Consider the following 13,967-nt stretch of genomic DNA (forward strand, 5'->3'; position numbering starts at 1 on the left):
CATGGGGATTATTCAATGATTTTCCCATCTCTTCTTCTTTCTTTAATTCGTGAGTTTCTCTCCATCTATCCACGAAGGCCGGCATAGGGATAGAAACAGTACAGACATGTACATATAGCATATGAGGGAAGGAGAAAACACCTACATAGGTTTTAGCTATGTACCTGTTGATGGAATTACCGTCTCTTAATTCTGCTCATTTCATTTACCTCACCTTCCTTGCTTGCTTCAGAGTCATTTTATATGCCACCTCAATCCATTTATTTCTGTCAATTTTTCTGAGTGAACTACATTCCGCGGTTTTCATCAGCATCATCTGTGTACATTTTGTTGATTACTTTCTAATTTTCTATTTCAATATTTGGGGGGGGTCGTTTTTGGTGTTTTTTGGGGGGAGGGGGTCGCATTGTGTTGAAATCACTGACAAGCAATTTTCCTTGTCTGTGGATGTAAAAAGTTCATTTCATATTATCCCGTAGTCATGTTACGCTAATCTTATTCTGGTGATGAATTATTTCTTTAGATTCTCGAACTGTCACACAAATAGTACAATGTGTGGATGGGTGGCCACTGTACTTGGTCACCAAATGTCACCAATTTCTCAACCGTCACTTGCTTCGCTATTTTTTTTTTCGTTCGACCCAATAGCATAATAGCTAATCCAGTCCCTTAGTATTATCTAGCATGGTGCTTCCTCATCTGGTACATATTAAACAAACCACTCGACACCCTAGACGAACTGGCGAAGTGAACTGTATCGACCCCGGGCCTTCTGATATCACCCGCATCAGACCTTTGTACCGGTCATCAAGAAGTGTTAACCCCCACGTATGACGTCAACAAGATGACTACCAAAATAAATCCGGTAAGATTCACAATTGTTATTGAATGAATACATCATGTGATATTTTGTATACAGTGGTACTAGTGTTTCGTACCATTTCACAGCATTCGGGGTTATAGTATTATACATGTATCATACCCCTACAGCTAGTGACCTCTAGCGAGCTACCATCACCACCACTAATTGCAAGTTTGACCGATAGTCATACTTTTCAATTGATATAACTGTTTATGTCTGTCAATTACTATAGAAACATCCAGCCTTTGCACCATCAACCTTACGACCAAACAGTACATAATACATTTATCAAAAATGTAGGGTAATATACATTCTAGGTACAAACATGTTCATTTGGGTCAAATACCTAGCATTTGACGCTAATAAAGTTACACTCGAGCAAAGTCACATCTTTGGACTTTGCTCGAGTGTAACTTAGTGTCAAATGCTAGGTATAAACACTAAAATGAAAAAAAATAAACTGTGGACACGTCTTGCTGCAAATGTGGAGGTATAACCCCTCTTATACCGCCATACTCCAACAAAACGACGTGTCTCATCAAGCAGATATAATAAAAAATTGTTGCCCACCCTGCGTATATGCAATGACGGGTAAGATAGTTTTATGCAAAAATCAATACTCTTCAGGCGATTAAAAACACTTAATCTGTATAATGTGTTAATGTTTAAGATACTCGATTAAACTGTTTTGTAACTTTGAAATTTATCCCTCAATAAACATACAATGACGTAATTGATTATGTTTATATATATATACAAACAAATCAACAGCAAAGAAAAATACACCAACAACTGACAAACATGACAGTCATGCACGACTGTCATTAATATCAACATCAACAACGTTCCTATGTAATGAAAATTACAATTCATTTTCCAAACATGTAAACAAGTCATTTACACATTCACCCCTCAGTAGTCTGGGGTCAAACAGGAAAGCACGGGGTCAGTCAGTGACAGTGCTCGGCTTGCTGCAAATGACCAGGATGAGTCAACCTAGAATAATCACTACCGTTTATAATAGATAGGTAAAATGAATATAAAGAAATATCCAGGACCTATACTATTAATAATCTTTTGTAGATTAATTTGAATTAGAGATCGTTGATGTTGATCAGTATATTTACCCAGAATCAATTTAATAATGATAATTCTGATTTGCCCTTTTGTTTTCAGGCGCTCGTGATCGGTTACAGACAGGAAGTTGGTCCAACACATTATGACGTGGAGGATGCTATAGCATATGCACTTTCGGGTATTTAAAGTAATTATGAATATTCCAGCAAAAAATCTATTATGATAAAATTGTACATATAAATAAATGGGGAGAGAGAGAGAGAGAGAGAGAGAGAGAGAGAGAGAGAGAGAGAGAGAGAGAGAGAGAGAGAGAGAGAGAGAGAGAGAGAGAGAGAGAGAGATGTTAGGGGATAGAGAGATAGGGAGAGACGGAGAGACGGATGGATGAATGGACGGACGGACAGGCAGACAGACAGCATTTTGTATGCTGGTGGCACTTGAGCTCGAAATGTAAGCTCAGTGTATAATATCCTTCCTTCATAAGCTTATATTGAATATATATATATATATATGTGTGTGTGTGTGTGTGTGTGTGTGTGTGTGTGTGTGTGTGTGTGTGTGTGTGTATTCATTCATTTCATATTTTTATCGACAACTTCATATATTGAATTATCTATCTAACATTTTTTGCAAGAACAACTAAAAAAATCGAACTTGCTCATAAGTAAGTTAAGCATTGCATACCTTTAGCAGATGTTTCTGTTTATCTCAGTCGGCGTATCGCTGAGTCAGCCGGATGCACCGAAATTTTTGTTTTCTGGACGAGACGATTTTTGTGTGATTCCTACATACAGTACACTGGAAGCTTTAAATGCATGGTCAATGTACGTGATTGGAGAAAATACAATTTCAGGATTACCGCCATTTGATTATGGCAGGGTAAGATACAAGTCTTTGAGTGCACGTTTCCCTTCTCTGAAACATTTGCATTATTTCATCTCCAATGATGTTGTCTTCTCTGAAACATTTGCATTATTTCATCTCCAATGATGTTGTCATGATCTAAGACTGAGAGTCACATCAGAACATAATTAATTTACCTTGAATCCATCGGCAAAATCTCTCAGTCTTGGACGAAAAATGAACTCCCACAGAAATAGTATTTTGGTTGTCATGGTAACCATACAAAATCTTTTGTCAGGAATCTCGTGTTGTGATGTCGGTTTGTGTGTGGGGGTGTGGGTGTGGGTGTGTGTGTGTGTGTGTGTTATAATAACTTTTGTTATCTTGGTTTACAATTATTTGGTTGTTTTTTTTTACAGTTTTTAATATAACTTCCATTTAAGAGATTCCTGATATTTATTCTAAATTGTATGACTGTAACTCATTTTATTTGACTATTTTTTTAATAACCATTATTATTATCGTTCTTGTTATTTCCAGGTGGTTCACTCGGATCATTATGTTGAAGTCCATGCACCATTATCGCCCTCTGGTAGCCTTCTAAGTGATATTAGCTTTGTTGATGTTTTGGATAAAGGCGAAAGGGGGGCAGTTCTCAGTGGGAAAGGTAATGCTTATCCTAAAATACAAGTTCGAACAGAAAAGAATGCCGCTTTTAGACTATATAACGTAAGAAAATTAATGAGTATGCCTAGTAAGTGTTACTCACTTGGACAATAACTACTTGCCAACAGAAATGGGATACTAAACAGTTTCTGTGTGTATTTGTTGGGGGGGGGGGTATTTGTTCTGTTTTTCTCTGTATTTAACTATACACATCTAACTTGCAGTCAATGTTTATAACCAAGACAAACTGTTGGTAGCTACTCATACTATGTCTTTATTTCTGATTGGATATGGTGATTTCGGAGGACAGAAAACATCCACAAATATGAAGGTAAAATTCATTATAAACATTTTAAAATAGAGGTTTGGAGGGCCGTGATTACTCCCCTAACGCCTTCTAAAGAGGAGGTCTGAACCTGTCATTGACCTAAGAAACTTAGTCTTATGAAACACCCACATCACCCCAACCTTTAAATCATTTTGTGATGTCCCTACTACCTATTCGCGCTTGTGGCTTTGTGAAATAAATATACCATCACCACCACCAACACCACCACCACCACCACCACCAACAGCACCACCACCACTATGGGCAAGGAAATATTTAATACAGACAAGTTGTTCAGAGCTGAGAATATTAACTACCGTTTATACAATCTGGTAAAACATTATCAACCGAGCGGGACAATTTGAGTTATGTTTTAACCAAATGTTTGGCAAATCATGGAATCGTAATATTGAACTAAACACTATTTAAATCTAATTAAAATTGAACTAATAAACACTTAAATAACAATGAACTATTACATCAACTCCTAAACCAATGATTGCTTTTTTAATACACAGCCTATGAGGAAAGTCCCATCAAGAAAACCTGATGCAGTTGTCCAGGAGAAGACATCAGTGGACCAGGCAGTGATGCTGAGTACACTCGACAGAAGAAGTAAAGCCCCTAACAATATTCATTTAGAGACCGAATCTGCTTCAAAAGGCGGTTAGTGTTGTACATATGTTATTTCAGCAAATGCTTTCAAGAAAATCGTCTTTAGTTATATTCAGGCTATTTCATCTGACAGAGCTATAGTAAAGGCTTCTCTAAGCTTCAACAAAAGAAGGACCCGTCTAATCCTTATGACGTCAGAGTACAGCATAAACCGCGATAAATCACATGACTTTAAATATACATATACATCGTTCAAAAATGGGTTCTAATCAAGAATGAAAGTAATGATTCTGATTCTGGATAATACATGCCACGATTAAGAGACAAATGTAGTGTTTTATTTTATGAAATATTAGATATTGCTAACAAGGAATATTTTCTTTATTTAGTGTGTAACGTTAAATTGTTGTCATATACTTTTCTTAATATTGTATAAGGTTTTAAAGCGCCACTCCTACAGGGACTCTGTACGTTTGGTTTTGCTGCAAGACATGTAATGATGCAATGTGCAAATAACAATATGACAAGATTCAAAGCTATGCAGGTAGGTCAATGTTTTACATTCAACCAGAGCTATAAGGTCGTGCTGTCTTTAAATTTCAGTTACAGAAGTCACCAGTCTTACGAGATGGTTGTCTTTAACACTATTTTCGCCTTTAAGTCAGGTGATACCTTTGGTCAGATCATGATAATATATATTGTTTATACATGTGTAATAGACGATATTTTTTTGGCTTGTGGCATTCCATACAGTTAACGAGACGGCCGCAACATGCCATGAACTCGTGAAAAGTGTAGATAAATTGGAAGCTGTTGTTTTTGTAGGCGAGATTTTCCGGACCAGTTCATCCAGGACAGACAATACAGACTGAAATGTGGCAAGATGGAAACAGGATTGATTTCCAATGCAAGGTAAATCAGTGAAAAATTACTCAGTAATTCAAACGACTGTTTTGTTTAAATGTGCAAAATTTCAGACCCGTCAAGGCGACTGAAAATGAAAAGAAAACTAACCAGAGAAGAATTAGAAGAGAACAAAAAGCAGTTTTTGTGATTTACATAAACAGAAAAAAGTTAGCGACAAATCCCTCTTTACATTGTCCCTTCAGGAACCAAAACTCATTTGTTGATAGCAACTCCAAACCGCTACCATCTTTTGGTTTAAAATAAATATTAGGTGGTTTGCTCTTGTTTGTCTTGTACAGGTTGCAGAGACGGGCCAGGTTGTGGTTTCTAATGCCTACGTTGATCTGAAAGTCAAATCCCAACTGTAATACGACAAAGCGTGATAACATGTCAAACAAATAATAAAGGGTCAAGATACAGTGTGAATTTTGCTGGGATAACTATCATAGTAGTCAATGGATGATCACAAAGAAACCTAGAGGACGAACTTCAATAGTCCACCTTAATGCCATCAGTGTTTTCATCGTTAAATTTCGGCAATGTTCGATAAAATCCGTCAATATGACATCATCATACGATCACTGATTTAATATATTCTCATAAACTTGATGTGTAATTAACATTGATATGAATATAATAAACTTTGACCACATTTTCGGTGACAGAATTAGTACGTTTTCGGTAATTTTTACTACCTGTACACTAAACTTGCATCGGTTAGAAAATGTTACTACATTGTTGGGTGATTGATACATTATAGGTCTATTCGCTACCGGTAAAGTTTTACTACGTAATCCTGTTGACTTTGATACGTTATCGGTTGTAACAAACAAATTACCGAAAATGTAACATTGTCTACACATTAGTATGGACAGCCTCGAGAGGGCGCTGGTTTACACCAGGTCAGAAAGAATGTGCCTGTCACAGTGTCAGTGAAGGGGTCATCTCAGGTGAAAGTAGATCATGAATACTAACCCTGTCGTGAAGATCGACGCCCAGGAGACGACACCATAATAAACAACGACGGTCCATGAAGATGGCGTCAGTAACAAGTTTGTTGACGCTTGTTGTCGTTGTGGCTTGTGTGCAGATAGTCACATCCACAGGTAAGTTTAGTTTAGTCCCACAGTCGTGGTTTCTATCAAATATCGAACGATTTGTCAATAATTAGGGAAGAAATAAGTGTATAGAATTCAAAGTCGTGAATAGTAAATACTTCGATAGAATTGTTGCCGTAAAATATCCTTCAAAATTAAAATTAATGATTGAGTAAATGTATGGAAGAAAATGCATTGCCAAACAATGTCACAGTGTTAAATAACAGCAAACAGCGTTTGAAACACTATATTATTGTAAGGTGTTGTTAATGCTATCCCGATGGCTGAAGAGTGCCCCATTTTCCTTGAGGCAAGAATATCCGTCTGTTACAAAAACAATGTACATACTTATGACAGTTTTGTACTTTAAAACACCACGTCTTTAACTTAGACAACAAAAACTTGTAGAATCTACCAAAATATTTACTACTCTTCGTCGTACAACCATACGCGTATCAGAAAGGTCTTGTTTTAAAGCACTGGTATATATGGTCAGGGACACCTCGTTGCCATGACAGCATTGTTAAGATGCATGAGTTATGATTCCAGTGTACGATACGGGTTTTCAAATGTAAATAAACGAACAAAGAGAAAGGTCTTTACTAGAGATCACCGCCTTTCATTCTTTATATCAGATTCTTTACATACAGTTCAGGTAAGAGACCTTGAAAACAGAAACCGGTGCTGTCAATAAGGTCACCTAAGCTGAATTAATCACGGTTTACATGTCAGCTGTCTTTGCTGCCATAGTGTGTCACCGCAGACCACTTCTCTACCATTCTTAAAAATGCCAAGGATTGATTTTTGACTGAATGTATCATGTTTATGTACACGATCGTTCATTAATGTCCTTAGCAAGTGGTACAGAATTAAAAACAATAAATGATCTTACTACGTTTATATCGGGGTATCTTGTGCACTTTTAAAACATGTTGATATCGACTTGAGTTGGGTATCATAATTTGTGCAACCATACAGCCGAATGTCAATTACATCTAGTTTCACCATTATAGAGGTGAAGGGTCTATGGTTTCACCGTATATTTTCATCTTATCAAGTTGCCTTTTCGTCGATTGCAGGAAATAGAGCCTACACAATGATGTAATTTTTTGTCGTACGTATTTTCTGTGATCTCTCGATCTCTCCCTCTTTCTCTGTCTGTCTGTCTGTCTGTCTGTCTGTCTGTCTGTCTGTCTGTCTGTCTGTCTGCCTGCCTGACTGACTACCTGTCTGTCTCCGTATGTCTGTCTGTCTCTGTCTGTTGGTCTGACTCTGTCTGTCTGTCTGTCTGTCTGTCTGGCTGTCTGTCTGGCTGGCTGGCTCCCCCCTCCCCCTCCCCTCCCCCTCTCTCTCTCTCTCTCTCTCTCTCTCTCTCTCTCTCTCTCTCTCTCTCTCTCTCTCTCTCTCTCTCTCTCAAAAGACAAAGATATAAATAAAAGAGTTGTATAATAATGAATGTATCACTCGTTTAAATTCAAAACAGTCTTATACAATATACTAACTTTTGTTTAGTCGATATTTACTGCAACTCTCAAGTTGAAGAAAGCTTTCAAGGTCACATATTAATGTATATCCGGATATCCCATTTTTTTCATTTTGTTTCACATTCATAATTCATTTATTCCAATTTGATATCTAAATTGCAAGGGAATTGAGAACTCTTATTTGACTTCCGGATATGGGTCACGTGACCATACCCATACCGTCATCATGCCACTTTGCGATGGTCAAGCCTGCTTCAAATATTCATACAATGTGCAATCATAACTCTTCAGAACCAAAAGTTTACGAAAAATACTGTAATTTCCTGGAGTGGTGTTTCCCCCTTAAAAATATTTTGATTTTGAATTTACGTTGATTTTGTGTTTAAATTGTTATATTAAAGTGAACGTCGACCCGAGTGGCACAGTCATAAAGGAAGCCGGTGAAAGCTTCACTCTGACTTGCGAAGCAACGTCATCAGCGACAAAAACTGCTACGTTTACTGAAGACAAGACCTGGAAACCACAGAAATATGTCCGAAGAAAACGAAACGAAGAATCGCTGTCTCGTTCGAAAAGAGCCGATACTATACAGACTATAAGGGAAACGTTTGATGATGCTGTGCCTTGGGATTCAGGTCGTTGGGTTTGTAAAAGTGAGGACTCTGACACCGGAGTGTCAGAATCAGCTAATGTGGATCTTGTTGTTGTGCAAGGTATGGTTATTATTGACACTAACTCCTTAGTGTACAAAATAGTAAATGATACATTTCCACTTGTCGTATTAACTATTTGTACTATTGCTACAACGTTCACACTAAATGTCGAATTTCTCCTTTGCAAAGAGAAAATCATGTTGACTATGTATGCATATTTGTCTTTTGATATATTTGTGTGCGGTAAGACGTGTTCCCTGTAGGTGGCTGTGTCGGAATTCTGTAATACCAAGATGAAAATGTCTATTGTGTGTTTTTCATTTAAATGATAGTATAGTTTTTGTTGTGTTGTGTTGTGTTGTGTTGTGTTGTGTTGTGTTGTGTTGTGTTGTGTTGTTGCATAGTGTATTGTTTTATATTGTATTGTAGTGTCGTATCGAATCATATTGTATTGTACTGTATTGTATTGCGTTGTGTTGCGTTGCATTTGTTGTATTACATTACATTGCATTGTATTGTATTGTATTGTATTGTATTGTATTGTATTGTATTTGTATTGTATTGTATTGTATTGTATTGTATTGTATTGTATTGTATTGCATTGTATTGTATTGTATTGTATTGCATTGTATTGTATTGTATTGTATTACATTTCAGTCGACAAATCTAATGACGTGCAAGTATACGAAAGTGACTTGGTTGGTGGCGCTATTTGGTGTACCTGTGTCAACTTAGACCCCAGAATGTGCGAGATAGTGTGGAGGAAAGATGGGGACCAAATACCACCAGGAGGGGGCGCCCAAGACTTCGATGACGACGATGTCCCTGATGTGTTTGCATCGGACGATACACAGGGACTTGTCTTTTTGCACAACAAAGCATCAGATTCAGGCACTTATACATGTACTGCACAAGTGACTGTGGCGGGAGTAAAAAAAGAAATGCCTGCTCGATCTATTAATGTCAAAAGTAAGTAGTGTATATAGGGATCACTTTTACAACGGAGAAACTTTACCATTGCCACAAACAGGCCCAGCTGCTTGGCGACTATGACAACTTCGATTTGGTTCATTTTTTTCGCTTTGTTTTGTCAGACAGTGTAGCTAATTATGGCGATGACTTTCTTGACATCCACAGTCACGTTTTTTAACATCTATAAAATACGTTTTCATACATTTAGATAATATCGGTAAAATTGACAAGAAAAGTGAAATCTAGTATTCATCAGTGTGTGTCGAAGTAAATAATATAATTGTAACACGAACTAAGAACGCACTAGTTTTGTGGGTGCATAGTGTGCCATTTCTTTCTTGTCTGTGTGGTTCTATCTATTCTTTAACCCTCTTCAGGCCAGGTTCATGTAAAAGATAATGGCTCTGACAGGATAGGGATGTATTGTTTGTTTGGTTCCTCTTATTCCAATGCTGATATAGCCTTGGCACTGAAAATGAGACGTAGCTTGAAACGTTTATAATAACTTGACTTTGAAGGACTGAAATAGTACCACGTCACTTCCTATTAAATTGTAACACAATTGCTGTAAACATCCCAAGATATATCATTTGTTCTTATACTGTAAATAACAAACATACAAACACATCTACTTTCATCTCTTTTCAGTGGAAACGGAGAAAGATGACGTTCCTGACCCAGGTAAGTAAGTTATACCCGCCCTACCAGTATATAAACTAGATTTTTCAAACCTCTATAAATTCATACGACTGGATAGGTATTACCCAATTTCACTTTTGTTAAAATTCTAAGCTGGTCATATTTTTTCTTGTAAAACGCCGCCATCTTCATGACCCCCCCCCCCCCCTTGAGCATCTTGTGATGTTTCTTCACAAAGCAAAATTACATATTAATAATTGACTATCCCAATGACATCATTCAAACACTTAAAATATGGAACTAATGACAATATAATAATTTATACATGTCATGTCATTTCATAAGATATGCAAAGTTCAAATCATGAAAAGCGTTAGCTTTGTTGATTGTTTATTATACACGTATTTCCCATTTTCTCCTGCGGAAGCTTAATGAAGACACAAGGGGGGGGGGATTGAAGCTTGTTCATGAGAGTATTTTTTATCTACGAAAGTATTTTTACTTTCTCCATCATTTTCCTATAAAAAAATGCTCGGAAGAAAAAACTCCCATAAAAAAATACACCAATGAAAAAAATACTCCGATGAAACTAACTTCAAAATTGTATTTATTTCTGGTGTCCGCATTAAGCTTCCGTACACTACAAATCAAAATTACGGTATTTTTTTGCTGTAATGTGTTTCAAAGTCGTACATGCGAAGTCACAAATGCTGTAGGGTTGGTACTATACAGACAGAGTCTCTTCAATCAGCTGACATACCCTCAAAGAAAGAAAACTTTGCGCAAAATTTGTTAATTCTTGGCGTCAATTCGTATTTAATGTTTTCTTTCTAGGTGTATGTGATCGAATCAGTGATGTCAGCACAGACGGCAGCACCCTTCACTATTATCGTATTACCAACCCTAAACTTTACTCCGGTGTCTTCACCTTTCAAGTACAAGCATCTGAAAACGTCATCATACGTCTCAAACCATCAAATAACGCAACTACTGACTTTATTGAGGTGATCCTCGGAAGTGACGGGAACACAAAATCACGGATCACTAGGTACATTGGCTCGTATATGCCGATAACTGTTGAGGAAGATACATTCCGTGTTCTTGCCAGCTACGAGGTCCGAACCTTCACTATCATCTACGCTTATGATATGGTTGAAGTCCGTACAGGAACTGAGAGAACACCTATCATCAGTCTGAACCAAAGACACGGTAGAGTTTTCAACGACCCCGCAATTTATGTTAGAGTCGTTGAGTATGAAACAGGGGACGGGGTCCAGGGTTCTTTCTTCGTGTGCAACCCGAACACTCGAGGTACGTATGATATCCACGCACTGATTCAAACTCGTGGGCTTCAAAATCTAGGCGGCGTAAAATTGCTAAAAAAAATTTAAATCTTATTAAAGACAATTTGTCGAGATACAGCCTATGTGTAAATTTTAAGTTTATTATTGATCAAATTATTTTCAATAGAATTGACTTTTTTTTAAATTTCGAAATTGAAGCAACTACTAATACTACAGTGTAAAAAATATCGATGTTGTATTTAACACCATCCATATGTTACTCAAAATATAATCATCAAAATTCCAGCGCCCTCACAGTTAATTCATTCATCCACTCGTCCATCTATCCATCCATCCATCCATCCATCCATTCACCCACCAATTTATTCATCTACCCACCAATTCATTCATCCATCCATCCATCCATCCATCCATCCATTCATTCATTCATTCATTCATTCATTCATTCATTCATTCATTCATTCATTCATTCATTCATTCATTGACTTGTGCATTCCATTTCAAATTGTTGTTTTCACAGAACCTTGGTACATGTTGACTTCTCCTAGTGAGTTGAAGGCTTCAATAATAGTGGCGGTTATTGCATGCGTTTGTATCCTGATTGCAGTCATATTGGCTCTTCTACCAAAATGGCGCTGCCCAGGCGGTGGCGTACCAGTGTAAGTAACTGTATTAATCATACATTTATGTAGTACAAGTCATATGTATATGTGACCAACAATGCAACGTGATCATTTACATTGAAAATCACAAAAACTGAAAAAAAAACTATCTCTGTTGGTAAAATTTTTGTTGAGCCAGGAGATAAAATGTAGCTGTGTTGGTAAGATTTTTGTCGAGCCAGACGACTTTTTGCTTCAGATTGCTTCAGATTTCGTGATTTCAATTGTCTATCTTGTTCAAAGACAAGCTTCGTCATAAAGTTGTTTTAGACCCTGTTTGATTAATACCGTTGACGGGGTTTGTATTCATTGCCCGGAGTCACGTCATGGTAGGTTCCACGGCACTTTCACAGAACAAGAACTGTACAATTTCACTGTTTTGTACGATATCATTCACATAGAGAGCGATTTTTTTTTATCATAACAATTATCTTTTATATCATATGTATAATACTTTTGTTTCAAATACAGAGATCCTGAGAAGAATGCCGATGAGAGCACCAAGCCCGAAGAAACCAAAGAGCCCGCGACAACAACCACAGACGAGACGACGAAGGACATGCTTCCTCTAGCGCCCACTTACGGCGATCCCGTTCACCATGCCGAAAAACGACACAAGAAACATAAAAAGCACAGAAAACATCACAAGAAGAAGAAGTCTTGGTCACCGGAACACGATATTAATTAGTTCGCACTACGCCTAGGGTGTCAACCATTGAACCACCATAATACCATAGCAACGAAAAGTCTCAAACCTATCTCTCAGAGTTGCTAATTGCCCCTGAACAATTAATTGTTGTCGAATACTAGACTGTATTTAGGGTAGGAGAAATCACCAACCGTTGATTGTTTTTTGCCCAATTTAACTACAAAAAAATCATCCAGATAGAAACAAATGTATTCTTGTGTAATATCAGTCGTTGTGGGCGCGCTTCTAATCCTTCCGGAAGGACAAGGACGCCCTCTTGCGACGTATTTTAATCTATGTGACTAAGGGAGTCTTAAGTAATTACAAGGGGGGTGGGTCAAGGGGAAATGAAGCTCAGACTAAAATTCACCGATTCGATTTTCTAAAAAGTCACTCTCACCCTGATTTTGTCAAGCCAGGACGAGGTTTTGCTCCAGGTTTTATGATTTTAATTGTAATGTTTCGGTTGCCGTAGGAACGCGATGCTAATAACATACTATAAAATACATCTGTTACCAGCTATAGATTAGATGACACAATGCAAATTGAAAAATATACATTTGCTTCTTGAAATACCTGGTAGTTTTACGATTTACGGATACGTTGATTAGTTATACCAAAGTGCCAAATATTTAAGACCTCTAGCAGTACTAGTAGATTGAAATTCCCCTACATGAGATTTAAGCAAAGTATGAGATTTTCCTATTTTATTTTATAATTATCAACCCACCAAATCTGATATACCGTTTCATCAATATTTCTAGTCCAATGTTTCTTATTTCGGTTAGAGAATAAACGATCTTTCATTCGTGTAACCTACATAGGAAATCAATTTCGGTCACTGCAAGTTTAATTTCACAATTCGAAACTAAAAAAAAGCAGAAATATAGATGGCGATGACAGAGAACGAAATTATCACCAATGTGTCTGGTACGAAATGATCCATGTTCGATTATAAAAGTGGAACTCAGATAATATTTTGATAGTAGCTTGTTAATTCTTGTCAAGGCGATGTTTTAATTTTGATATAATAGTAAGCTTAGAACTATGTAGAATTACTGGAGTAAAGAACACAGAACAATCCCATGAAGACAATTCTGTCGAAAGATCACAAAACACCAATATTGATTCAGACTTGTACACACCACCATCGAGTTTTAATACAGAACAC

The 13,967-nt window shown here is 37.1% G+C and overlaps 2 protein-coding genes across 2 annotated transcripts in view; both read left to right on the forward strand.

Annotated features, from left to right (window-relative positions):
- The first annotated feature begins 844 nt into the window (after window positions 1-844).
- Window positions 845-5,690, forward strand: LOC144446201 (peroxisomal multifunctional enzyme type 2-like). Its single transcript, XM_078135954.1, has 9 exons — window positions 845-865; window positions 2,039-2,117; window positions 2,652-2,818; window positions 3,323-3,449; window positions 3,673-3,779; window positions 4,295-4,442; window positions 4,829-4,935; window positions 5,217-5,303; window positions 5,597-5,690. Exons 1-9 carry the CDS (start codon window positions 845-847, stop codon window positions 5,663-5,665), a joined length of 912 nt encoding a protein of 303 aa, XP_077992080.1. The 3' UTR covers window positions 5,666-5,690.
- Window positions 5,691-6,260: 570 nt separating this feature from the next.
- LOC144446172 (uncharacterized) overlaps window positions 6,261-13,967 on the forward strand; it is a 7,771-nt gene continuing 64 nt past the window's right edge. The window contains exons 1-7 of the mRNA XM_078135921.1: window positions 6,261-6,403; window positions 8,280-8,591; window positions 9,189-9,500; window positions 10,152-10,184; window positions 10,977-11,453; window positions 11,967-12,105; window positions 12,580-13,967. The exon at window positions 12,580-13,967 is cut by the window's right edge and continues 64 nt beyond it. Coding sequence (XP_077992047.1) covers window positions 6,328-6,403; window positions 8,280-8,591; window positions 9,189-9,500; window positions 10,152-10,184; window positions 10,977-11,453; window positions 11,967-12,105; window positions 12,580-12,796 — 1,566 coding nt within the window. The 5' untranslated portion in view covers window positions 6,261-6,327 and the 3' untranslated portion in view covers window positions 12,797-13,967. The remainder of the gene's footprint in view (window positions 6,404-8,279; window positions 8,592-9,188; window positions 9,501-10,151; window positions 10,185-10,976; window positions 11,454-11,966; window positions 12,106-12,579) is intronic.

Source organism: Glandiceps talaboti, chromosome 15 (assembly GCF_964340395.1).
Source record: "Glandiceps talaboti chromosome 15, keGlaTala1.1, whole genome shotgun sequence".
Taxonomy (NCBI): domain Eukaryota; kingdom Metazoa; phylum Hemichordata; class Enteropneusta; family Spengelidae; genus Glandiceps; species Glandiceps talaboti.

What these genes read in the sequence shown, in the direction of transcription:
- LOC144446201 (XM_078135954.1), top strand. Translation starts at nt 845, where the DNA reads ATGACTACCAAAATAAATCCG. An exon ending in GGCAGTTCTCAGTGGGAAAG is followed by an intron (nt 3,450 to 3,672) that starts GTAATGCTTATC and finishes TCTAACTTGCAG; the next exon opens with TCAATGTTTATAACCAAGAC. An exon ending in CAAGATTCAAAGCTATGCAG is followed by an intron (nt 4,936 to 5,216) that starts GTAGGTCAATGT and finishes TTGTTTTTGTAG; the next exon opens with GCGAGATTTTCCGGACCAGT.